At 41.0% G+C, this 25,638-nt stretch overlaps 1 protein-coding gene across 2 annotated transcripts in view; it reads left to right on the plus strand.

Annotated features, from left to right (window-relative positions):
* The window catches only part of Ncbp3 (nuclear cap binding subunit 3), a 44,216-nt gene that overhangs the window by 11,297 nt on the left and 7,281 nt on the right, over positions 1 to 25,638 (plus strand). For both annotated transcript variants that reach the window (XM_048365869.1, XM_048365870.1), the window contains exons 4-10: positions 10,598 to 10,723; positions 13,697 to 13,825; positions 14,034 to 14,110; positions 15,008 to 15,116; positions 21,493 to 21,592; positions 22,271 to 22,371; positions 24,650 to 24,947. In XM_048365869.1, the coding sequence (XP_048221826.1) occupies positions 10,598 to 10,723; positions 13,697 to 13,825; positions 14,034 to 14,110; positions 15,008 to 15,116; positions 21,493 to 21,592; positions 22,271 to 22,371; positions 24,650 to 24,947 (940 nt within the window). The remainder of the gene's footprint in view (positions 1 to 10,597; positions 10,724 to 13,696; positions 13,826 to 14,033; positions 14,111 to 15,007; positions 15,117 to 21,492; positions 21,593 to 22,270; positions 22,372 to 24,649; positions 24,948 to 25,638) is intronic.

Here is a 25,638-nt window from a genome sequence, read left to right on the forward strand (position 1 = left end):
TTTCTTAGTTTAAATACAATGGTTTATTTAAAGTATACAAATTTATTAATGAAATGTTAAGACAAAATCAGTGCTATGTAAATCTACAAATTGAATGATATTTTCATTCACAGTATTCTCTCAGTTCTGATAGCTTAACTGAATAGAAGCTTATATTTGTTTTTGCCAAATGATCTAGCAAGGTTGTTTAAAATAACGGTATCCCAAGCTGTTTGTACATTACAACAGAGAGACCAATAAGTGTTTCAGTTTTAAGTCAACCAAAATTTTGGACAGCAAACAGCATAAAACATAACATTCACTTGAACCCAAATCTCAAACTTTTGAGCAATGTATTTTTCCAAGTTGTAGCTTTTGTGTTGGTACTTGGGCTTGATTTCAGGGCTTTGGCACTGCCCTTAACTTTTCCACATAAGGCTGGCACTTGAGCCACAGTTCCTTCTAGCTTTTTTTTTTTGGCCAGTCCTGGGCCTTGGACTCAGGGCCTGAGCACCATCCCTGGCTTCTTCCCGCTCAAGGCTAGCACTCTGCCACCTGAGCCACAGCGCCCCTTCTGGTCGTTTTCCATATATGTTGTGCTGGGGAGTCGAACTGAGAGCTTCATGTGTAGGAGGCAAGCACTCTTGCCACTAGGCCATATTCCCAGCCCCTCCTTCTAGCTTTTTGATGGTTAATTGAATAAGAATCTCATGGACTTTCCTGCCTGAGGTAGCTTCAAATGTTTTGTTGTTTTGGGGTGTTTTGTTTTTTTTTTTGCCAGTCCTAGGGCTTGAACTCAGGGCCTACGCACTGTCTGAGCATCTTTTGCTCAAGACTAGCACTCTACCACATGAGCTACAGTGCTACTTCTGTTTTTTTCTGTCTATGTGGTATTGAGGAATGGAACCCAGGAATTCATACATACTAGCCAAGCACTCTACCACTAAGCCACATTCCCAGCCCTCAAATCTTGATCAGATCTCAGCCTTCTAAGTAGCTAGATTATAGGTGTGAACCTCTGGTGCCTTTTTTTTTTTTTTTTTTTTTTTTGGTGGTACTAGGGTTTGAACTTAGGACCTCAAACTATCTGCTTGTATTCTACAACTTGAGCCACACTCCAGCCTTGTTTATGTTGTTTTTGCTTCTTGGTGCTGGTACTGGAGCTTGAACTCTGATCCTGGTGCCATCCCTGAACTTTTTTGCTCAAGGCTAGTGCTCTACCACTTGAGCCACAGCTCTACTTCCAGCTTCTTTGGTAGTAACTGCAGATAAGAGTCTCAGATTTCTTTGCTGGGGCTGGCTTCATAGGAGATCCTCAGATCTCAGCCTCCTGAGTAGGATTTCAAATGTGGGTCACTGATGCTTAGCCTATATTTTGCCAGTCCTGTGCTAAAACTCAGGGCCTGAGCACTGTCCCTGGCTTCTTTTTCTCAGGGCTAGCACTCTGCCACTTGAGCGACAGCGCCACTTCTGGCTTTTTCTATATATGTGGTGCTGTGGAATTGAACCCAGGTCTTCATATATACAAGGCAAGCAAGTACTCTACCACTAGGCCATATTCCCAGTCCCCTAATATCTTTTTTTTTTTTTTTTTTGGTCAGTTTAGGGCTTGAACTCTCGGGCCTGCACATTGTCTCTGAGCTCTCTTTGCTCAAGGCTAGCACTTTGGCCACAGTTCCACTTCCCCCTAATATCTTTTTTTTTTTTTTTTTTTGCCAGTCGTGGGCCTTGGACTCAGGGCCTGAGCACTTCCCTGGCTTCTTTTTGCTCAAGGCTAGCACTCTGCAACTCGAGCCACAGCACCACTTCTGGCTGTTTTCTATATATGTGGTGCTGGGGAATTGAACTCAGGGCCTCATGTATACGAGGTAAGCACTCTTGCCATTAGGCCATATTCCCAGCCCCCATAATATCTTTTTTTTAAATTTATTTGTTTATTAATTGAACACAAATTTTTTGACAAGGTGTTGTGCAAAAAGGGTACAGTTACATAGTAGGGCAGTGTGTACATTTCTTGTGATATCTTACGTCCTGTTTTTCTATCCCTTGTCTAGGTCAGGTAGACATATATACAATATACAATGTATCAAGAACATATACAGTAGCCAGGTGGCCAAGCCCAAGAAAGTTCGCCTAGGGCTTTAAATGTTATGTCGATACATAATATCTTTTTAATAGGTAAAATTGGCTTTTTTCTTTTCCTTTTTTGCCAATCCTGAAGCTTGAACTCAGCCTGGGCACTATCCCTGAGATTCTTTTGCTCAAGGCTAGCACTGTACTATTTGAGCCACAGTGACACTTGTGGCTTTTTCTGTTTATGTGATGCTGAAGAATCAAACCCAGGGGTTCAAGCATGCTAGGCAAGCACTCTACTGATACAGGGTTTGAGGGAGGAGATTCCATGTCCCTCCAAGAGTCCACCACTCAGAAACAGTCTCAAGCATAAAGATGGGTTTATTGGGGAAGTAAAAAGTGAACTGACTGACCAGGTAGGTATGCAGCACAAACTGAAATTGGGACAGTGAAAAAGCAGACTGAGTGGCGAGGGACACAGTACAGACTCAGGAGCTAACACTGTGACAACTAACAGTCATGGAGCTGGGTTTATAAGGGTAAGAGCATAGCACAGATGTAGGGGGTTGACGCAGGGGGTAGAGCAAGCAACCAAGTTAAGCAGGCCATTTACAGAAGCAGAATTTTGGGGTCAGGTTGACCTAATAAGGTGGAATCAGCTGTACTCTCTACAACATCCCCCCTTTTCTTTCAGCCTAGTCAAACCCTTGACTCATTTAACATTGAGGAGTGTGTACTGGATGCTAGGATCATCAGTTTTATGGCCCCAATTCTTTGTAATGCGTTAACACATGGGCAGTTAATCCAGTTTCCTGTGCCTTTTAGTGCCTAAGGTTGGCCAGTGATATCTGTGAGGTCCACCCCCCAGGCGGGCTCCACGAATGTGCCCTTACCTGCTTAAATCTCCATCTAGTTACCTAGGTAACTGGCACACCTGAAGACAGTTACCTCCCTCCCTTCTGAAGTCACACCCTAATCCATCTGGACATACCTCCCACCCCAGGCATGCCTGGGAGTTGACTCTCTAGCCTGCCACAAGTGCTTTATCCAATTTTCTTAATAGAGCTAGTCAACTCTAGTCAGAGGAGTGGGAAGGTTACCACAGAATGTTCCCCCCAAATCTTAGTTTCAGCAGATCCAAAGCAGCCTTCCAGCAGGAATCAGCTGTGTGTGATGAAGACCCATCTGCTTTTACCATGGTAGAGGTGCTCAGGGTGAAGATGTAGTTTCCTCCAGATGTCTCTCAGGCCGTCCTTGATCTCAACCCAAATGGAATGGGCAGGGGACATGGTGGCAGTAGGCAGCAGTGCCTCCCAGTGGCTCCAATAGAATATCACACCTTCTGCTGGGTTGCCTGCAACTTTCTGCATAGACCGGTTAAAGAACCACCTCTCCAAGTGCAGTCTCCACTCTTGTACATTTGTTACCACTGTTTGCCATGCCTCTAAGTTATCCTGCCTCATCTTCCCAAAAATGACTATGGTACCTTGATCTTAAAGGAGAGCTGATGGGTGAAGACCCATCCATCTTCTGTAACTTCTTCAGGCTGACTCACCTACTTTACCAAGGGGTTGCTAATATCAGATGTATATAATTTCCAGTCTGGAACTCCTTATGGACAACACTTTTCACAACTGCACAGAACTCTTCTTGGGCTACAACATTGTAGTCATTTAGCACTCTGGTTTGCAGAAGCATTTTCCTGACTGTCTAGGGAAACTGATCTCTGATGACCTAACAATGCCTAAATTATCTTTGCAGGCCTTAGACAGATCTCAATAAAGACACAATCTCAGTTCCACAAGTTTCCTTTCCTGAACAGATAGGCCCAGCTCAAAATTCACTCAGATTTGAGTTCATCAGCTTTGAGCAGGTGCAGGGGGTTGGGATTTTAAACTCTACGCCCATTTGACAAACTTAGCTTTACTACCTACTATCACAGATGACCAGCAAGTTCCTGCCCAGTTACAAAGTAGACAGACATGGGCATTAGAGAGGCATGCTTACAAACTATTCTGCAAGTGACTCTAGGATCTGACACCATTGTTCCAGGAGTGACTTTTCCATGCTGGGGTAAATGCACCTTTGGCATTTCTCTTGATCTGTCGCTGGACTTGGACTCAGGGCCTGAGTGCTGTCCCTCAGCTCTCCAGCTCAAGGCTAGCTAGCACTGCCATTTTGAGCCTCAACACAACTCACAACTCTGTTCCCAGCACTCTACTGGCTGATTAGAGACAAAGACTCACAGGGACCTTTCTCTGCCCGTGCTGACTTTGAACTGCAGATTTCAGATCAATGAGTCTTACAAAAGGCCACTTTACTCCAATTAAAATAAGGTGGTCCACACAGTTTTTAAGCATGCTCTTACCTGGAACTTATTAAGGGTCAAAGTTACATCTGACAAACTTACAGGAATCGTCTGTCCTTCTCTGTGGGCCTGTCTGCTCTGCACATGACTTCTATGGAGAAGCAGGGCTTGTGTGTAATAAGTATGTCATGTACTCTACATGTGGACATGTAATCTAATAAATTCTATTTTTGTGATGGAAAAAAAGAAAAGAAAACCTGCAAGGCAAACTGGAGTAGCAATTAAACATCTTGGCAGCCCTAATTTTTCCTTTATCCAATTTGAAACAAACATTTAGGACAAGTTTTACTCCCAAATTTTATATCTAGAAATGCGTCTTTGATTTTTAAAGCCTTTTACTAATCTCTGCCTTAACACTTTACACTTTAGCTTTCATTTGCATTTGAAGGACTCTGAAGCCTAGAGGCACCAGGTACGCCTATTGACTTTTAAAGGAGCCATTTTTTTTTCTTCAGTCTGAGTTACTGCCTAGAACATCTGAAATTAATTGAGGTTTTCCTTAATGCAAAAATTACAAACACCAGAATTACAAGCACAAGAATCCAGACTTAGCATCTTCGCTTTTTCAATATGTCCAAGTTGCAAGATAGTACAGAACTCAAGTACATCATACAAATAAGCCTTTTTAACCCTCTAAGGTTTTCCTATTTTAATCCATCCTAAGGCAGTTTTAGAAGTACCAATCAAATCATTCATTTTTACTATCAGGTTTCCAGTGTTCATCTGAAAGCAAAAGAGACAGGATGGAAGAAAGGCCTCCATTGGCCTCTCCTACAGAATGGGCATATACTCCTTAGAGCTTGATGAACTGGCTTGGTGTCAGCTTAACCCTCTTCCACCATGCGTGGACTCCTATGGCCTGTCCCACCATGCATGGACTCCCCCCAGGGCCTGTACCACCATGGTGGACTGGCTAAGTTACACCTTTGCCAGATCACCCCTTACTCCTGATAGGTTCCCAGGCGTGCCCTAGGTTTTTCCTGTCTTTTCCTATTGATCTCTGACTGAGTCTGAGAAACCCAAGCAGTTCTTGAACAGTGATAAACCTTTACATCCAAGTTTGATATTTAGTCCCAAATTTTAACAGTGGAGGAAAGTAAATTTCAAGTTCCCAATGCCTTTTTGCTAAACCAGATAGCTTGATGACAGTGCAAACATCCTAATACATAAGATACCTAGTTTTTCAACCACAAATTAGAGAAATCTTTTTAACTGTTGTTTCTCTTTAAAACAATGCAATATCCTTTTGGACTTTTGGTAACACCCAAACTTGATGACCTTTCTGGAGCTTAAACTTAAAAACTCACCCGTTTTTACATCATGCTGACAGTTTTAATCTTGAACATATTCACACATACACATGCAATTAAGATCTTAAAGAGCACAAAAATGAACATTGGGCTTTATATTTCAGTGGCAAGAGATATTTGCCAATCTTATACTTCCAGGTGATTAATGTTAGGTTTTTAAAGTAGGTAGCTGGTAAAGGAGAATGCCACGTGGTATTCAGGCAGGAGAGAAAAGTTTATTACCGAACTTCTGGACTGTGGCCAAGATGATACATGGCCAAAGAGAAGGGGCGACCCCCACCCAGTCCTGCCTTATCTAGGGCAGGGGCAAGGGGTGGCCAGGTGGATTAGGATGTGACCTCAGGGAAAGGGGAAGTAACTGCCTCCAGGTCTGGTGGCGACTTAATGAGGTGGGGGCATCTACAAGGAGCCTTCAAGATAAAGCTTCTTAAAGCATTTTCCGGGCCCTATTTTTCCAGGTCTTGCTAGTGTTAACAAGGCATTTTAACATCAAATACTTTCCTGCTGAAGATAGCTGGAAGGGGGTTCCCTGGAGCAAGACTCAGCCCACAGACTGTACTTGACTCTAGTCTTTTTTTTTTTTTCTTTTTTTGGCCAGTCCTGGGGCTTGGACTCAGGGCCTGAGCACTGTCCCTGGCTTCTTTTTTGCTCAAGGCTAGCACTCTGCCACTTGAGCCACAGCGCCACTTTGGGCCGTTTTCTGTATATGTGGTGCTGGGGAATCGAACCCAGGGCCTCATGTACACTAGGCAAGCACTCCTGCCACTAGGCCATATCCCCAGCCCTTGACTCTAGAGTCTTTAGCCCAATTTACTAGCACATGTTACACATCAGTTGACCCTTTAAGTACCTTCAGTTGGAAGGGCGGTTACCTGAGACTGATCTCTTAGCCCACCAGGTGGCCTGACTATCTTAGGCCAATTTTAGCCAGGAGCACTTCACAATTTCAGTTTGTTAACTTTAGCTAGTTGTTAGTACAATGTCTTCAGCTGCCTGCACACTCCCAACTACCTCTTTGCAGTAGGGAACACAACACAAAGCAGGCTCTGATTTGCCCTATAGAGACACAAGACCAAACACAAGACTAAAGACTAGGGGAAACACAAAACTCAGGAAACCCTGTAACACAAAACAGGACAGAGACACAGAGACTTAATTCTGGAAGATTTCTAAGTAACTTTTTTTTTGGATGGCATGTCCGGCATTGACAAACTACCTGTCAGAGTGGTGGAAAGACCACAAGGCCCTGGAAATTCCCAGGGGGCGTGCTTTTTCTACCCCAGCCTTTTTGTCCAGGAACTAATGGAAAGGCTTGTGGATATCTCCTGGCCCTTTGGTAACTTCCACATTCCTTTTCTGCTACTTAGTCTTTCCTTCTCTGGCCTCCTCTCACCAGGCTCAAACTCCCTTCTCTGTTCTTAGACAAATTGATGGGGCCCTTTCCAGGGCCCAGAGACCCACCAGAAGAGCCTGGAGCTGCTCCCTACCCGCCAATTTGGGTCCCTTCCCCCAATTCGGTGAGGGGAGGGCTTCCTCCGGCTCAAGAGGGTCTTCTGATGACCTGCCATTCTGGCCTGGGACCAGCTTCTTGGCTTCCCGGAGAATCCGGCCTTTCTTTTCAGTGTTGAGGAGAATGTCTTAAGAGTTGCTGGAACTAGGCCCAGGTGGGCAGAAGAGTCAGAAAAAGTTAGAGGTTAGTGCCTGAGGTTTCTCGAGAAGGGAGGATTCTGTTGTTTCCAATTGAATAGATCACTAGAGGAAAAGGGGACATGAATCTCATAGAAGGGTATCCTCCCCCCTTCTCCCCCCCCCCCCCCCAATGGCCTTTGGCTGTTTAGGAAGCAGTGGTCAGGATTTCAAGGCCAAAACTGTGGTTGAAGTATTTTTGGGAGGGTGGACCATGGCAAGCCGGCAGAAAGTAGTCAGTTTTCCTGGGTAGACACAATCACCAGCTAACTTAGCTCTTTTTTACAAAATCCTTAAAATGTTGTAAGACCAGGTCACTTGTGGAGTCTAGAAAAGGTGAACTCATAGGAGTAAAGAGTCAAATGCTGATTACCAGAGGCTGTAGAGAGAGGGATGAGTGAAGGTTGATCAATGGGCACTAAGTTACATTGAAGAAGAAGAAACCCTTGTGGTATTGTGCAAATGTAGTGATTATAGATAGCAGTTTTGTACTGTATATTTGAGTGTTTTTGCCATGAAGAAATGGTAGGCTTTTGTTTTGTTTTGGTTGTGGCCAGTCCTGGGGGCTTGGAACTCAGGGCCTGAGCCCTGTCCCTGCCTTCTTTTTTCTCAAGGCTAGCACTCTACCTCTTGAGCTACAGCGCCACTTCTGGCTTTTTCAGCTTATGTGGTGCTGAGGAATCAAACCTAGGGCTTCATGCATGCCAGGCAAGCACTCTACCTCTAAGTCATATTCTCAGCCTGAAATGGTAGATTTTTGAGGAGATAAATGTTTATTCTGATTTAAACTTTTATTGAATGTATACATATATATTGAATCACCTTGTGATTCTACACTATATGGAATTTTTGTGTCAGTTATGTGTGAGAGTACTGGACATTGAACTCTTGACAGAATTACTTCAGAAAAGTAAGGAGAGAGAAGAATGTAGGCAAATTACAGAATGTTTCATTTATTTGATTTTTACAAAAAATCATCTGTGTGATTTCTCTGTCATTTCCATCCATACAGAGTGTTTTATATGAATCCATCTCCCAAATGCTCTCCCTTGCCTTCCCCTCTTTCTTACCCTATCCCACCCTCATCACTTCTCTTCCTTGTTAGTCCCTGCCTGAGGTATTTTAAGGAATTAAACATAAAACAAAGCAGTTGATAAGCAGATGTTTAAATAGTCTTACTGACATTTGTATGTTTTACAGTTAAAAAGGTTAAATGATATACATACAGTATTTCATGAATACTTTACACAAACCTGGTAAGGCTAAGATTCCTATTGACCAAAGCTGTCAAGCTTTGTCCTCCTCTGGTGGTAATAGCTATTATCAGTACAGTGTGAATTGGGCCAGGATTTTTTTCTACCTACTTATGTACATAAGTAAATACCCTTAGTTTGTGATATTGTTTTGTGTTTTTTTGTATTGTTTTGCTTGTGCCAGTCCTGGAGCTTGAGTAATCTGGGCTTTAGTGCTGTTCCTGAGCTTTTGTGCTCACTGTACCACTTAAGACCTCCTGAGCTTTTGTTTTTACTTTACCACTTAAGCCCCCTTACATTATATAACTAAACCATGATTCATTTAATATGGATACACCAAAAGTATTACTCTCATAGCCACTGGATTACTAGAAATAGTGCTAAACACCTTTGTATGAGCCACTTAGTGAACCTACATGTATATATTTAGGGTAGGTACTGAGGAATAGAATTCACAGGTATTTAGGGTGTGACTAAATTGTATTCTGATTTGCCCTGCAGAGCTGCTGTTTTTTAGTCCTTATTTCCACTTGCATGGGGAGAAACTTCTACACATACTACTACAGTGCTTCATGCTAAAAGACATAAAATCTTCTCACTGGAAACTGGTATCGTCTTTTGGTGGTACTGGGTTTGAACTTAGGGCTTGCTTGCTGATGCTTTGCCACTTGAGTCGTACCTCAGCCCTTTGTTTTAATATGAATTTTCCTGATTAATAGGGAACTTAACTCATTCATCTCTATATGTTATTGGCTATTTGTATTTTTTTTGGTATAAATTGCTTGCCTATGCCCTTTGGCTGTTTTGGGTTTTTTTTCTGCCAGTCCTGGGCCTTGACTCAGGGCCTGAGCACTGTCCCTGGCCTCTTCTTGCTCAAGGCCAGCACTCTGCCACTTGAGCCACAGCGCCACTTCTGGCCATTTTCTGTATATGTGGTGCTGGGGAATCGAACCCAGGGCCTCATGTATAGGAGGCAAGCACTCTTGCCACTAGGCCATATCCCCAGCCCCCCTTTGGCTGTTTTTATTTTGGAGCATCGTGATTCTTAGCATGTTTTGTTTTGTGCTGTATGATTTATTTCTTCAAGTTTTGTGCTTTGATATATCCAGGGATAACATTTCATCTTTCAGGGTTGTAGCCACTATTGCACATTCCCTTTTGACATGTATTTAAAAATTAGCAAGTTTAGTGAACAATCCTGTCGAGTTTAGTATTGCTTTGATTACCATCTGTTTTAGCAGTACCATTTGTTTCATCTTGCTGATCCTAATATGCCCGTTCTGTGGTTCATTGATAAAAATTTAAAGTTTGTCTTATCATTGTATTTCACATGTGTTTATTTTTTGTGCCTGTCCTGGCACTTGAACTTAGGACATGGTCACTGTCCCTGAGCTTTTCTGCTCAAGATTAGCACTCTAGGGCTGGGGATATAGCCTAGTGGCAAGAGTGCCTGCCTCGGATACACGAGGCCCTAGGTTCGATTCCCCAGCACTGCATATACAGAAAACGGCCAGAAGCGGCGCTGTGGCTCAAGTGGCGGAGTGCTAGCCTTGAGCGGGAAGAAGCCAGGGACAGTGCTCAGGCCCTGAGTCCAAGGCCCAGGACTGGCAAAAAAAAAAAAAAAAAAAAGATTAGCACTCTAGCACTTGAACCATAGCTCCACTTCTGCTTTTTTGGTGCTTAATGGGAGATTAGAGTCTCATGGCATTTCCTGTCTGGGCTGGCTTTGAACCATGATCCTCAGAACTCAGCCTCCTGAGTAGCTAGGATTGCAGGCATGAGCCACTGGCACTTGACTATTTCATCTTTTGAAATGAATAGTTCTTTTAGCATATTTCTGTTCTAGTTGCTTGTTATCTAAACTTATAAAAGAGAACTAGTGAGATGTATAGTAACAGGTGGGAAAATTTAGTGCCTTGTTTTTCTAGCAATCCCCAAAGTGCGACTGGAGACAATCTACATTTGCGGAGTTGATGAGATGAGCACCCAAGATATCTTTTCCTATTTTAAAGAGTATCCTCCTGCTCACATCGAATGGCTGGATGATACCTCATGTAAGTGCACCATATTTTCTTTTTAGTATGCTTTTGTGTGTGATTTTTAGAGTTTTTACAGTCTTTTGATAAAGAGTGATTGTGACCCAGGTTACATCTTTAACCTTTTCCCTTAACATAAGAAAAAGAAACTTCCTGTTGATGAGAATGATCATGCCTTAGCTAGTCTGCGAGCTCATATTCTGAGGGATTCCAAGTTAGGTCAGAGGTGCTAACCCAAGCTCTAGGAGATTGGTTGCTGTCATCTGAGTCTAGCATACATAATTGGAGCTTCTTTAACACAGTTTCCCAAAAAAGGGTATCCAGTGGCTGGGAATATGGCCTAGTGGCAAGAAAACTCACCTCGTATACATGAAGCCCTGGGTTCGATTCTCCAGCACCACATATCTAGAAAACGGCCAGAAGTGGTGCTGTGGCTCAAGTGGCAGAGTGCTAGCCTTGAGCAAAAAGGAAGCCAGGGACAGTGCTCAGGCCCTGAGTCCAAGCCCCAGGACTGGCCAAAAAACAACAACAACAACAACAACAAAGGGTATCCAGCTATGTAGACTTGGGCTGCCTTTTTAGGGCTTTAAGCTTTGTCATCAAGGTTTGCCATACAGTAGCTTAAAGGCTTTGCTTTCCATGTTCCTGACCTAAATTACTCTCACCTGCACCCCAAGTCTGGCTTCATATCAGATAACCACTTTTCTGGCCCTTTGTTATCTTAACTTATTTCTAGTTAAGCTTGGTGAGCTGACTGGCCAGTGACATAGTACCCAAGATAGTAGATGGCTTTCTTTGTTTTTGTTTTTAGCAGATGGTTTTCCAAGTGTTCACTGAAGGAAGAAACATAACTAAATGAAATGCTTTCCTCATTGCTTGTTTATCTGCTTAACTTATACTGTGCAAATCAGTGACCTGTAAATCTTTTTCAGTAGAGATACAGATATTAAATATTTTAAGCTACATATAGGCTATTGGTTCTTGTCACATTTATTCAGTTTTGCTGTGACAGCATCAAAGTAGCTGTTTTCTTTCTCAGCAGTCCTGGGGTTTGACTCAGAGCCTGCTTGGAAGACAAGCACTCTACCACTTGCCACGCTCTTAGCCCTTGAAAGCAATATAACAGTATATACCAAACATGTCTTATTATTTGCAGTAGAAATTCTTTATAAAATGAAGTGGTGAGTGTATAGGTTATTGTACATTAATTATACCCAAGTAAAGCTGGTACAAATATAAATAACAAACCAAGGCCAGCCTGTGAGTTACAGTTTTCTAGTCCTTAATGTTTAAGTCATTAGAACTTTAGCTAAGGGATGTTAAAAGTTGCAGTGACTTTTAGAATTATCCTGTTCAACTATCTCATAATTGTTCATCTGTAACTGAAAAACAGATAAAGGAAATTATTTACCATGGCAAATAGCTTATTAGTAACAGAAGTGAGAGTCATTAGGCCTTCATTTCCTATGCATATATATGTGTATATATATATATATACACATATATATGTGCTAGTATTGGGCTTGAACTAAGAAGTGTGGTACTGTCCCATAGCTTTTTGCTCAAGGCTGGCACTCTTCCACTTGAGCCACTGGTTCATTTCTGGATTTTGGGTGGTTAATTGGAGATAAGAGTCTGCCCATCCTGGCTTTGAACAGTGATCCTTAGATCTTAGTCTCCTGAGAGTCTAAGATTACAGGCATGGGCCACTGGTGGTCAGCTTGAGCTAATTTATACAAATACTGTTTGGAATAGAGGTAAAGAGGTTTCTCTTTTTTTTGCCAGTCCTAAGGCTTGAACTTAGGGTCTGGGCAGTGTCCCTGGGCTTCTTTTGCTACTACTTTTATACTTTTCATTAGCTGGTTTGTACATTTACTAATGGAAATCTGTAGATAGAAAATGTGTAGAATCTGTTGCCAAGAAACTGTTTAGCCAGCGCCTGTTGCTCACACCTGTAACCAGTCCTAGCTACTCAGGAGGCAGAGTTCTGAGGCATTCTGTTTGAAACTAGCCCAACAGGTCTGAGATTCATCTCCAGTTAACCAAGCCAAAGCTAGAGTGGACGTATGGCTCCAGTAGTAGGTAGAGTGCCAGCTTAGAGCAAAAGAGCTTACCAAGAGCACCAAACCCTGAGTTCAAGTTCATCACACACACACACACACACACACACACACACACACACACACACATTCATTCACACAACTTATTTAATTCAAGGTAATGTTTTATTTAAATGATTTTTTTATTATTTTTAAATAATTAATATCAAGGAGATGTACAGAGGGGTTACAGTTACATACGTGAAGTAGTTAGTACATTTCTTGTCAAACTTGTTACCTCCTCCCTCATTTTTTCCCCACCTTCCCTCTTCCCCAACAAAACATTTTTATTGCTATTATAATGGTGATACACAGAGGGGTTACAGTTACATAAGTCAGTTAATGAGTACATTTCTTTTAGGACAGTGTCACCCCTTTCCTTTGCACTCTTCCAGTTTTTCCTTCCCATCCCCACCTACAAGTTGCATAGTTCATTTCCTTCCTTCCTTCCTTCCTTCCTTCCTTCCTTCCTTCCTTCCTTCCTTCCTTTCGTTTTCTCTTTCTTTTCCCTCCCTCCCTCCCTTCTTCCTTCCCTCCCCCCCTCTCTTTCTTTCTTTCTTTTTACCAGTCTTGGGGCTTGAACTCAGGGCTTGGGCACTGTCCCTGAGTTTCTTTGTGCTCAAGGTTAGTGCTCTACCACTTGCACCCTAACACTTCTCCTGGCTTTTTTTGAGTAGTTTATTGGAGATAAGAGTCTCACGGACTTTCTTGCCCAGTCTGGCTTTGAGTCATGATGCTCAGATCTTAGCCTCCTGAGTAGCTAGGATTATAGGCATGAGCCACCAGCACCCAGCTGTATGGTTCATTTTTAACATAGTGCCAAGTGCTGCATTTGTTCACTATTTGTCCCTCCATTTCTGTGGGTAATGTTTTATTTTATGTTTTACTTTAGGTAATGTGGTTTGGCTGGATGAAATAACAGCCACACGAGCACTTATTAATATGAGCTCTCTGCCAGCCCAGGATAAGATAAGAAGCAGGGATGTCAACGAAGATAAATCATCTGAAAAAAGCAAAAAAGGTAGCTAAACACCAAGGAGGGAACTTTGGTCTAAACATGCTGTTTCTTACACAGACTTGTTTGAAACCTTTGTGTTTTTCAGAAACATATAAGGTAAAAACTATGATGCTTTGGCTCATCACAATATAGTAGTAGATGCTAATTTTTTTTAAGTTCTATGAGATGGATTTACATTATTGTTCATCTTATTCCTCACATTCCATTTTAGACAAGCAGGAAGACAGTTCAGATGATGATGAAGCTGAAGAAGGAGAAGTTGAAGATGAGAACCCAAGTGATGTAGAGGTTGGTAGTAGAGCCAAGATACTCATAAGATTTTGTTAAAAAAAAAAATGCTTACTGTGTTTTTAGACTTAAGGCTCAAAGACTATATTAGTAAGTTGTGTTTTTTCTTTCTCTGGCTTTTACCACAAGACCTTCTGAGGATACCCTGTCCTCTTGGGCTTCAAGCTCAAGTGGATGTAACAGTTTATGTTTAATATGTCACACATGTCATTCTCACATTTCTGCATAAAAGAAAATGGTCTGATTGAGAATTACTTTTGAAGTGTTAGCTAATAAGTAAAATTAAGAAAAATAAAAAAGGGCTAGAGGTGTAACTCAGTGGTAGAACATCTTTAGCATGCATGAAACCCTGGGTTTGATGTCTAACATCACAAAAAAGAAAATTAAAAAGAAAAAGCAACTGATGGCATATGGATTATGTACTGTTGTTACAAGTATTGGAGTGCATTTACTTTTTTTCCTCTCACTGCCTGGGTCAATCCCAGGGCTTTGTGTAAGCTAGCCAGTGCTCCAACACTAGGCTCCCAAGCTTAGTGTATTTATTTTAAATATTAAATGGCTTCTGTTAACAGATTTTAACTGCTGAGGACAGTCATCAAGCAAAATAAAGTCCTCATTTGTTGGAACTTATATTCTACTTGAGACAACACATGGATATACAGATATATAATGCTAGGAAATGATATGAAGGAAAGTGGAAAGAAAAGAGGCTAGAGAATATGGAGACTTTGTCGCTAAGGTAGTCAGAGAAGAACTGGGACACAGATTCTATGGAGGAGCTCTTGTAGTGGTGGTGTGTATTAAAGGTACAATGCTTTCTTAATGACAGCTTGTCTATAGAGTTAACATTTATAAAAAGACTAATTTTATATTGAAAATGCTCTTTTTCTCTTTAAGTTGGACACATTATCTCAGGTAGAAGAAGAGTCTCTCTTAAGAAATGATCTTCGTCCAGCTAACAAACTTGCTAAAGGAAATAGGCTATTCATGAGATTTGCTACAAAAGGTAAATTTGGTATTTATCATAATTTTCTTTTTCCATCAAAATGATAAATTATTGAGTGATATCTTTTTGTCTAGAAGTTAGATCAACTAATATCCACGTTCCCTTTGAACTGTAATTTTTTATGTTGATAAAACTTTCTAAGGGCTAGGAATATAGCCTAGTGTGAGTGCTTGCCTAGCATTCATGAAGCCTGTGGTTCAATTCCTCAGCACCACATAAACAGAAAGGGCCAGTAGTGGTGCTATGGCTCGAGTGGTAGAGTGCTAGCCTTGAGCAAAAGAAAAGAAGCTCGGGAACAGTGCCCAGGCCCTGAGTTCAAGCCTCAGGACTGGCAAAAATAAGATGATGATGATGGTGGTGGTGGTAGTGATGATGATGATGATGATGATGAAGAAAGTAGAAAATAGCTATTTGTATGCATTTTAAAAAATCTGTCTTGGGGCCTGAACTAACTCTGGGCCTGGGTGCTATCCTTGAGCTCTTCAGCTCAAGCCTAACACTCTACCACTTGAGGCACAGTGCAACTTCCAGTTTTCTGGTGGTTAATTGGAGATAAGAGTCTCATGGACTTTACTGCCCGGGCTGACTTTGAACCACCATCTTCAGATCTCAGCCTCCTGACAGCCTTTTAAATCTGTCAACTAGCTGGGTACTGCCTCATGCCTGTAATCCTAGCTACTCAGGATGCTGAGATCTGAGGATCGTAGTTGAAAGCCAGCCCAGACAGGCATATGCAAATGTTGGTTTACTCTGTGTGCTTTTTAGCCAGTTATCACCTGAACGATAAAACTATTAAAACTTTTTAATTGTTATAGCAATATTCTGAGTTGACATCACTGATAGCCTTTCAGCACTGATCTCCATTAAACTGTGCATGCTAATTTTTTTCTTTATTCCTATACATTAGTTTCCCAAGAGAGGTTTTTTGTTTTTTTAAATCCTGATCAACCTATGACATTGCATTTAGTAGACAGTGCTTTGCCATTGAGCTACATCTCAGCCCCAAGGGAGATTTTATTGTGATGTTTTGATACTTCTCTACAATGTACCCCAATCAGCCTCACTCCCTTTATCATTCTCCCTCCCTTTCTTCCTTCTTAAAATAATTTTAGAGGTTTTTTGTTTTTTGTTTTGTTTTTGCCTGTCCTGGGGCTTGCACTCAGGGCCTGAGCACTGTCCCTGGCTTCTTTTTGCTTAAGGCTAGCACTCTGCCACTTGAGCCACAGCGCCACTTCCGGCTTTTTCTGTTTTTGTTTCTTTTTTTTTGGTCTTTTCTTTTTTGGTACTGAGGATCGAAACCAGGACGTTGCACTTGCTAGGCAAGTGTTTTGCCACTGAGCTACATCCTAGCCCATCGGCTTTTTCTATATATGTGGTGCTGAGGAATCGAACCCAGGGCTTCATGTATACAAGGCAAGTACTTTTGCCACTAGGCCATATTCCCAGCCCAATTTTAGAGATTTTATTGTTTGTTCTACATACTGATTTCTGGTGGTAATTAAAAATACATAGGTATGGGGGCTGGGGATATGGCCTAGTGGCAAGAGTGCTTGCCTTGTATACATGAGGCCCTGGGCTCGATTCCCCAGTACCACATATACAGAAAATGGCCAGAAGTGGCGCTGTGGCTCAAGTGGCAGAGTGCTAGCCTTGAGCAAAAAGAAGCCAGGGACAGTGCTCAGGCCCTGAGTTCAAGGCCCAGGACTGGCCAAAAAAATAAAAAATACATAGGTATTATGATATATACACCTGAGGGAATCTGAGAGGAGGGCACAGAATGAGTAAAAAGTAGGTGAGAGGGGCAAAAAAGTAGGTGAGAAAAATACAGCATAGGGGCCCAATAGCTGCAATAGACATTGATGAAAGTGAACTAAACAACTCAAGGGTGGTGATGGGAGGGAGGAAATGAGAGAAAAAAAGAGGGAACAGATGATACAAAGCAAAAGGAAAGAAATGTACATTATTACCTGATCTGGGAGAAATTATTTTATTGTGAATGTTCATAGAGTTAATAAACTTTGTAGATTAGAATGATGATATCCATCATTGGGAAGTTTAAAATGAGTACTGTGAAATTTGTGTACTCAATCTCAGTAATTCAAAAAAACATATGAAGGTATCGTTATATATACACATAAGCACATTGTTTTAATCATTTAAGATTGAATTGGGGGCTGGGGATATGGCCTAGTGGCAAGAGAGCTTGCCTCGTATACATGAGGCCCTGGGTTCAATTCCCCAGCACCACATATACAGAAAATGGCCAGAAGTGGCACTATGGCTCAAGTGGCAGAGTGCTAGCCTTGAGCAAAAGGAAGCCAGGGACAGTGCTCAGGCCCTGAGTTCAAGGCCCAGGACTGGCCAAAAAAAAAAAAAAGATTGAATTGGAGTTAGCACCACTACTTGAATGTGTGTTTCTGAAACACATGGGAATTTTTATACATAAAGTATGTTCTTTGTAGATTCCTTTGCCTCATAGATCTAGAGGCCATTCCAGGACTGAGTACCTAAGTATACCATATCTTCTTAGTCTCCTTTAGTCTAGAACTACTACTTTGCTTTGTTTTCTTTTACTAACACTTTTTCAAAGAGTATAGAGGCTATTCCTGTGGCTCACACCTGTAATCCTAGCTACTCAAGAGGCTGAGATCTGAACATGGTTCAGAGCCAGCCCAGGCAGAAAAGTCCCCATAAGACTCTTATCTCCAATTAATCACTCAAAAACTACAAGTGGCACTGTGACTCAAGTGGTAGAGTGCTAGCCTTGAGCATGAAGGCTCAGGGACAGGACCCAGGCCCTGAATTCCAGCCCCTCCCCGCAATAAAAAAGGAGTATAGAGGCTCAGGATGTGGGGAGGGGATAGACTGTTGGTGTGTGAGAACTAGCAGGAGGTTGGAAGCAAGAAGGATAGGTTGAATGCTGTCAAAATAGATTAATTTGTTACTATGAGAATGAAGACAAGGAAACCAGCTGATGGTGCTATTTTGAGGGCATGTGTAATAAAGAGGGTGAGATTGATTAGAATAGAGTATAAATAGAATAGAGATGTAACAATGAAATCCCTCACTATGATTTAAGATCAGCTAAAAAAGTACAGAATCTCATTATTTTATAGACTATTTCTTAGTTTGAATTTGTTTGATGTTTGTTCCTGATTAAATTCAGTTTGTTCCTGATTAATTTGGACAAGAACACTGCAAATATGATGCTGTGTCTTTTTTTTAATGTTATTGTTGTTTTAGAGGTGATATACGGCAGGTTTCCTTTTGCGTAGCACCATCTGTTCCTTCATTCTCTCCCATTCCCTCCCTCCCCTCTCTACCCACAAGTTGCATAGTTCCCTTTCATCAATGACCAGTACAGCCAGTACACTCCACTGCTGCACTTTTCACCCTATTTCCTCAGATACTGTGCCCTCCCCGCACCCTCCCTCAGATGTGCATGTGTCTACATTGTATATAGGGTAGAGAATACAGAGTCATCAAAAAAAGAAAAAACAAATTAAGACAGAAGTCTTATATTTCCATATCTTTAGAGTTTGTTTCAGTTTGTATATTTATATACAAAAAAGAGGCACTTGGGTATTTCACCTTTGATTCTCCTAAGACTATCCTCTTTTGGTCACACTGTATGTGAGCATCTAGAACTCTTTGTAATTTGTTATATCCCAATGCATTTTAAAGTCTAACATCCCCGTATCAGGGAGAACATGCACCATTTGTCTCTCTGATCTTGGCGTATCTCACTTAGCATGATTTGTTCTAGTTCCATCCATTTCTTTGCAAATGACTGGGTTGTTGTTGTTGTTGTTGTTGTTGTGTTTTTGCCAGTACTGGGGCTTGAACTTGGCCAGGGCACTGTCCCTGAGCTTGTTTTGCTCAAGGCTAGCACTCTATCACTTGAGCCACAGTGCCACTTCTGGCCTTTTCTGTTTATGTGGCACTGAGGAATTGAGCGCTTCATACATGCTAGGCAAGCACTCTACCACTAAGCCATATTCCCAGCCAAATGACGTCATTTTGTTCTTTCTAATGGCTGTGTAAAATTTCATTGTGTATAGGTACCACATTTTATGGATCCCCTCATCTCTTGTGGGGCATCTGAGTTGTTTCTTTAGCTTGGGTATTGTGAGTTGTGCAGCAGTGAACGTGGATTTGCAGGTGTCCTTATCATATCATGGCTCATGGTGCTCAGGGTAGATGCCTAGAGTGGTATGGCTGAATCGTAGAGAAGGTCTGTGTTTAATTTTTTGAGGAAACTCCAGATTGCTTTCCAGAGTGGTTGTACTAGCAGTGCAGTAGGGTTCCTTTTTCTCCACATCCCCACCAGCATTTGTTGTTATTAGAATTCAAGATGTCGGGGCTGGGAATGTGGCTTAGTGGTAGAGTTAGCAAGCATGAAGCCCTGGGTTCAATTCCTCAGCACCACATATGCAGAAAAAGCCAGCAGTGGCGCTGTGGCTCAAGTGGTAGAGTGCTAACCTTGAGCAAAAAAAGCCAGGGACAGTGCTCAGGCCTTGAGTTCAAGCCACAGGACTGGGGGGAAAAATTCAAGATGTTGGCCAGTCTAATTGGGGTAAGATGTATCTCAGCGTTGTTCTGATTTGCATTTTCTTTATGGCCAGGGATTATGAGCATTTTCTCATGTGTTTCTTTGCCATTCTTACCTCTTCTGAGAAGTCTCTTCTTAGCTGCCTTGCCCACTTAGTAATTGGTATATTAAGTTTGGGAGGGGTTAGTTTCTTGAGCTTTTTGTATATATTGGATATTAGGCCTTTGTCTGATGTATTGCCCAATAGTTGTCTGTCTGTCTTTTTTTTTTTGCCAGTCCTGGTGACTGGACTCAGGGCCTGAGTACTCTCCCTGGCTTCTTTTTGCTCAAGGCTAGCACTCTACCACTTGAACCACAGTGCCACTTCTGGCCGTTTTCTATATATGTGGTGCTGAGGAATTGAACCCAGGGCTTCACGTATAGGAGGCAAGCACTCTTGCCACTAGGCCATATTCCCAGCCCCGTCTTTCTAGTTTAGTAACTGTGTCCTTAGTTGTGCAGAAACTTTTTATTTTAATGTAGTCCCACTTGCTGAGTCTCTCTCCTATCATTTGTGTCCCTTGCTGTGACATTTTTCAATGCATTAGATCAGTGGATATGTAAGAGTTTAACATACCATTCCTAAAGATGTTTACAGTAATCACTTAGTTAAGTTTGTGATCATCAGGTTTGTCCACTTCAAAGCTACTATTTATCCATTTGTAATTAAAAAACTGAAGGAGATCCAGGTGCCAGTAGCTCATGCTTATAACCCTAGCTACTCAGGAGGCTGAGATCTGCCCAGGCAGAAAAATCCCCATGAGACTTTTATTCCCAATAAACCACTCAAAAATCGGAGTGGTGCTGTGGCTCCAGTAGTAGAGTGCTAGCCTTGAGCACAAAGAGGCTCAGGGACAGTGCCCAGGCCCTGAGTTTAAGCCCCACAACTAACCCACCCTCCCCCCCAAAATTGGTAGAGGGATACTTGTGAATAGCCTGTTCTTCATCACTCTTCAATTCAATAGCATTAATATCCATTAATGGTTTCCTAGTTTTATCATTTCTTCATTAATTGGTATTTGGCTTTAGTGGGTTTTGTTGTTGTTGTTATTTGTTTGTTTTCAAATAAGGTCTTGGGTTTTTATCCTAGACTAACCTCAGACTATGAGCCTCCTGCATTGGCAGGATCACAGGTGTGTACTGCCATACCTGGCTTATTTGTTGAGATAGAGGCTTGCTAGCTTTTTATATCAGCTGCTCTACTGCTCTAGTAGTTAGTAGGTATGAGCTACAGCATGTTTATTTCTTTAAGTTATATTGAAGACTACCATAAGAACTTACAAAAAATGATTTGTCAAATATATGGACTTACATGTAGTTTGATTCTTTAACTTTTCTGTATTGTTGTAGTATTAATCTTTCAGAAATGAATATTATCATTCAATGACAGTAAAAATTCTCCAGGTTTTCTGAAAAAGTCTCAAATGCAACTTAGAAATGTCTTTCATGGTGATGGGTAGGAACCCAGGGCAGGGCCTCAGATATATTAGATCAGTATAATAAGACCGCTCAGCCACTCCCCATCCATAGAATATTTTATATCATTTATTTTTTATAATAAGCTCATTAGCTCTTCAACAGTTCAGCCTCAGTTGTCTGTGTGTTTTGCTCTGTCTTCCCCATACTGTGTTGCCTAAGTATACACTAAGAGAGGAAATGTTTATATTGGCTCTTGCCTTTTTGTTAGCCACTTTTGTCTCAGCTATGGAATATATTTCACACACACCTTTGATACTGTCTTCACACCCAAAAGAAATTTTAGATAACTGTTATATTGATTTTTAGATGACAAAAAGGAACTTGGGGCAGCCAGAAGAAGTCAGTACTACATGAAGTATGGGAATCCAAACTATGGAGGCATGAAAGGGATTCTTAGCAATTCCTGGTGAGTCTTAAAACCATAAAATACAAAGAATTTTTTTTAATGGTACTTTAGGGCTTTTTTCCTTCCTATTTTCGCTGTAGTAGGGATTGAACCCAGAGCCTCACATGTGCTAGGCTACTCCACTACCTGAGCTACATCTCCATTTTTGTTTTAATTTTAATTTTCTATTTTTGTGCCAGTACTAGGGCTTTGAATTCAGGACCTGTGCTCTCCCTTGGCTTTTTCACTTGGGACTGGCTCTCTACCACTTGAGTCAAAGTGAAGAGTCCTTGGATTTGTCTTCCCTGGGCTGACTTCAAACCATAATCCTCAGGTCTCAGCCTCCTAAGGAACTAGGATTATTGGCCTGAGCCACTAGTGCCCACCTTCCTTTTAGATTTTTATTTTGTTTTTGAAATAGTATTTTACTAACTTTCCCCAGATTGGCCTCCAACTTTTGATCCTTCAGCCTCTGCCTCTTGAGTAGTGGAATCCTTTAGAACCTCCTGTGGATTGAATGGAAGATAAAATGGAAGAATTCACAATTCTTAACTGTGGTCAATTATAAAAATGCTGCCTTGGTTTCATTTTTTAAAATGTTTCAGCACCTAACATTGAATCAGTGTGTTGTTGAAATGAATGGATTTTGGCATCCTTCCTATTGGTTTCTGATTACGTACTTATTTTGGAATGTTGCAGGAAGCGAAGATATCATTCCCGTCGCATTCAGAGGGATGTGATCAAGAAGAGAGCCATGATTGGGGATGACGTCGGCTTGACATATAAACACCGACATTCCGGTAGTTGCCTGCTCAGCTTTTGGGTAGACACATGTTTGGCTCTCGAAATCATATTTTTATTCTTAATACAGTCCTTTAAGGTTCCAAACTTTATCATCCTCTCTTCCTTGCCCTCACCCTCTGCCAACATATAGGAAAGTAAGTCAAGTCACTATTCATTTTAAATTGCCCATACAAAGAGCTCAAATGATTTTATAAAGCTGTTCTAACAAACAACAACAAAAGACCAAATATGACATAGAAAAAATTAACATGAAATTTTGTAAGGAAAACCTAAATTTCTATTTATGTGAACAACTGCATGAGAAACTTAATTATCCTACCAAATAGGCTGATTTTGTTGTTCCTTTTCTGATAATGTAAATAAGTTGCTGCATTGTCTGCTGTAGGTTTATTGGTTTGTGCACACAAAGCCACTCAAAAAGAGGGATATCATGAAGTAGACTTCCTTTTTTGTTGTTATTATGAAGAAATTACCTTAATTTTGTAAAGAATTTTTTTATGTTGAATTTAATGTGTGGAATCTTCTGCTTATTTTACAGAGCTAGCAAGTCAGTATATAAAAACATACATATAACACAGAATAACATGCACATATGTATTTCATTGTGATGGTATATGCAGGAAGAAATGAAGTTTTTGCATTTTTTAATATAATGCCTATGTACAGAACTTTATGTGAAATGTATATATTTATAATGCATGGATTTTTGTTATTCAGTCAACAGTTCTCCAATTTTAGTTAACTTTAAGATACTGCTGTTAACTACTCTTTTTTTTCGACTGGTATTGGGGCTTAGAATCAGGGCCTGGACGCTGTCTCTGAGCTTTTCTGCTCAAGGCTAGCACTCTACCATTTCAGCCACAGCTCCACTTCCAGCTTTCAGTGGTTAATTGAGATAAGACTCTTATGACCTTCCCTGCCCAGACTGGCTTTGAACCGTGATCCTTAAATCTCAGCCTCCTGAGTAGATAGAATTATCGGCATGAGCCACCAGCATCTGGCTTCATCTATACTTTATGTTCAAATTTAAAATATTAAAAAGCAAACTGCCCTTAATTCTAGCACCCTGATATAACAGCTGACTTCATTTTACATTTTTCCCATGTCTGATTTCACAATGAATATGTAGTTCTTATAAATATCTACTTTATATTTGTACTTTTTGCTTATAAGTATTTTTTCATAACTTTAAAGTTAACAGTATTTCAGTATTTTGAATGGTTATATGCAAACACTGAATTAGCAAAAAAATTTTCTATTTTTTCTAAGTGTGGCTTGCTTTATTGAGTATACATCTTCCAAGTCCATCCATATGTGGCAATGAGAAAATCTCATTGTATTTTAGGGATGAATAAGAATGTTCCATATATTCCTGTGTCACAGTTGCTTTAATAGTCTGTCATTGTACACTTAGGTTCTTTTCATATCTTGGCTGTTGTGTAGAATGCTGTATTAACAAAGAACTGCAGATACGTTTGAGTTGCCTAGAGGAAAAATGGGCACCTCATAGTCAGATGACAGTTCTGTAGAAAATTGCATAGTGTTTTTTACAATGAGGACACCAACTTACATTTTCTTCAACAGTATACAAGATGAGTCTACAAATAATGAGCCATCCAAAGCCTCTGGTCAAACTGTTTTCATCAGCGAATTAATATGTAACTTTGTACCTGTTTTTCTGCTTAAAGACACCTTATTTAATATATGCTTTTGGTTAATTAACATTGAATCCATAGACAACTAATGCTTGAGAGAAGCTTATCGAATATATGCATTTCCTCCATAAGGCACAAACACACCTCAGCATTCTTACACTTAACACACTACACAGCACTTCAGCACTATATTTGGGAGCCATTTTAAACAGTGAAATCATCAAAAAGCACAAAAATGTGCAAAACATGGCAGTCAATAGACCGAAAAGATATTTGCATACATGAGATGAGACAAGAAGGTAGAGTATTGCTTTGTTTGACCTCAGCTGGAAAGAAACAATTTTTGTTACTCTGCTCATATTCACAAATGACTTTCAGAGTACCTTGATTGTTGATTTTGTAAAAACCAGAATTGTGAACAATCACTTATATTTTAAGGACATCCTTTTACCTACCATTCTATTGTAGGTATTCAGTTTGGCACTATTATGGACAGGTAGTGTTCCAGTGAAACTAAAATGGGATTTTTTTTCACTGATGTAGAATAGAAGATCATACTTGTTGGTTTAGTCTAAGCTTTTCCTAATTTGTTGTTGATGTTGTTGTTAAATTTCTTCAGGATTAGTGAATGTTCCTGAGGAACCCATTGAAGAAGAGGAAGAAGAGGAGGCAGAGGAGGAAGAAGATCAGAACATGGATGCAGACGACAGGGTGGTGGTAGAGTACCATGAGGATATCCCAGCACTCAAACAGACCTGTGAGCGGAGCTCATCCAGGCGGTCCAGTGCTAGCAACTCAGACTCAGATGAAATGGACTATGATCTAGAACTGAAAATGATTTCTACTCCTTCACCAAAGAAGAGCATGAAAATGACTATGTATGCTGATGAAGTGGAATCTCAGTTGAAAAATATTAGGTGACTTTCTTTTTTTTTTTTTTTTTTCCAGTCCTGGGGCTTGAACTCAGGGCTTGAGCACTGTCCCTGGCTTCTTTTTGCTCAAGGCTAGCACTCTGCCACTTGAGCCACAGTGCCACTTCTGGCTGTTTTCTGTATATGTGGTGCTGGGAATTGAACCCAGGGCTTCATGTATATGAGGCGAGCACTTTGCCACTAGGCCATATTCCCAGCCCTAGGTGATTTTTTAAAAAATCAGTATTAGCTTTAAATTTTTATTTCTTTGTCAGTTGTGAGGCTTGAACTTACTGCCTGGGTACTAAGTCTCATGGACTTTGCTATGTTGGCTGGCTTTGAACTGCAATGCTTAAATCTCAGCCTTCTGAGTAGCTTACAGGCATAAGCAAGCGCCTGGCTTAGTTTTAAATTTTTCTTGTCAGAAATTTTTGTTGTGGGGCTAAAGATTGAATAGGGCCTTGTGTATGCTAGGTAAGCAGTATACCACTGAACCATATATTTATATTTTAAATACTAATTACATATTTAAAAAATATTTTTGGTGGGGGGCTGGGGATATGGCCTAGTGGCGAGAGAGCTTGCCTCGTATACATGAGGCCCTGGGTTCGATTCCCCAGCACCACATATACAGAAAACGGCCAGAAGTGGCGCTGTGGCTCAAGTGGCAGAGTGCTAGCCTTGAGCAAAAAGGAAG

Source organism: Perognathus longimembris, chromosome 17 (assembly GCF_023159225.1).
Source record: "Perognathus longimembris pacificus isolate PPM17 chromosome 17, ASM2315922v1, whole genome shotgun sequence".
NCBI classification, from domain to species: Eukaryota; Metazoa; Chordata; class Mammalia; order Rodentia; family Heteromyidae; genus Perognathus; species Perognathus longimembris.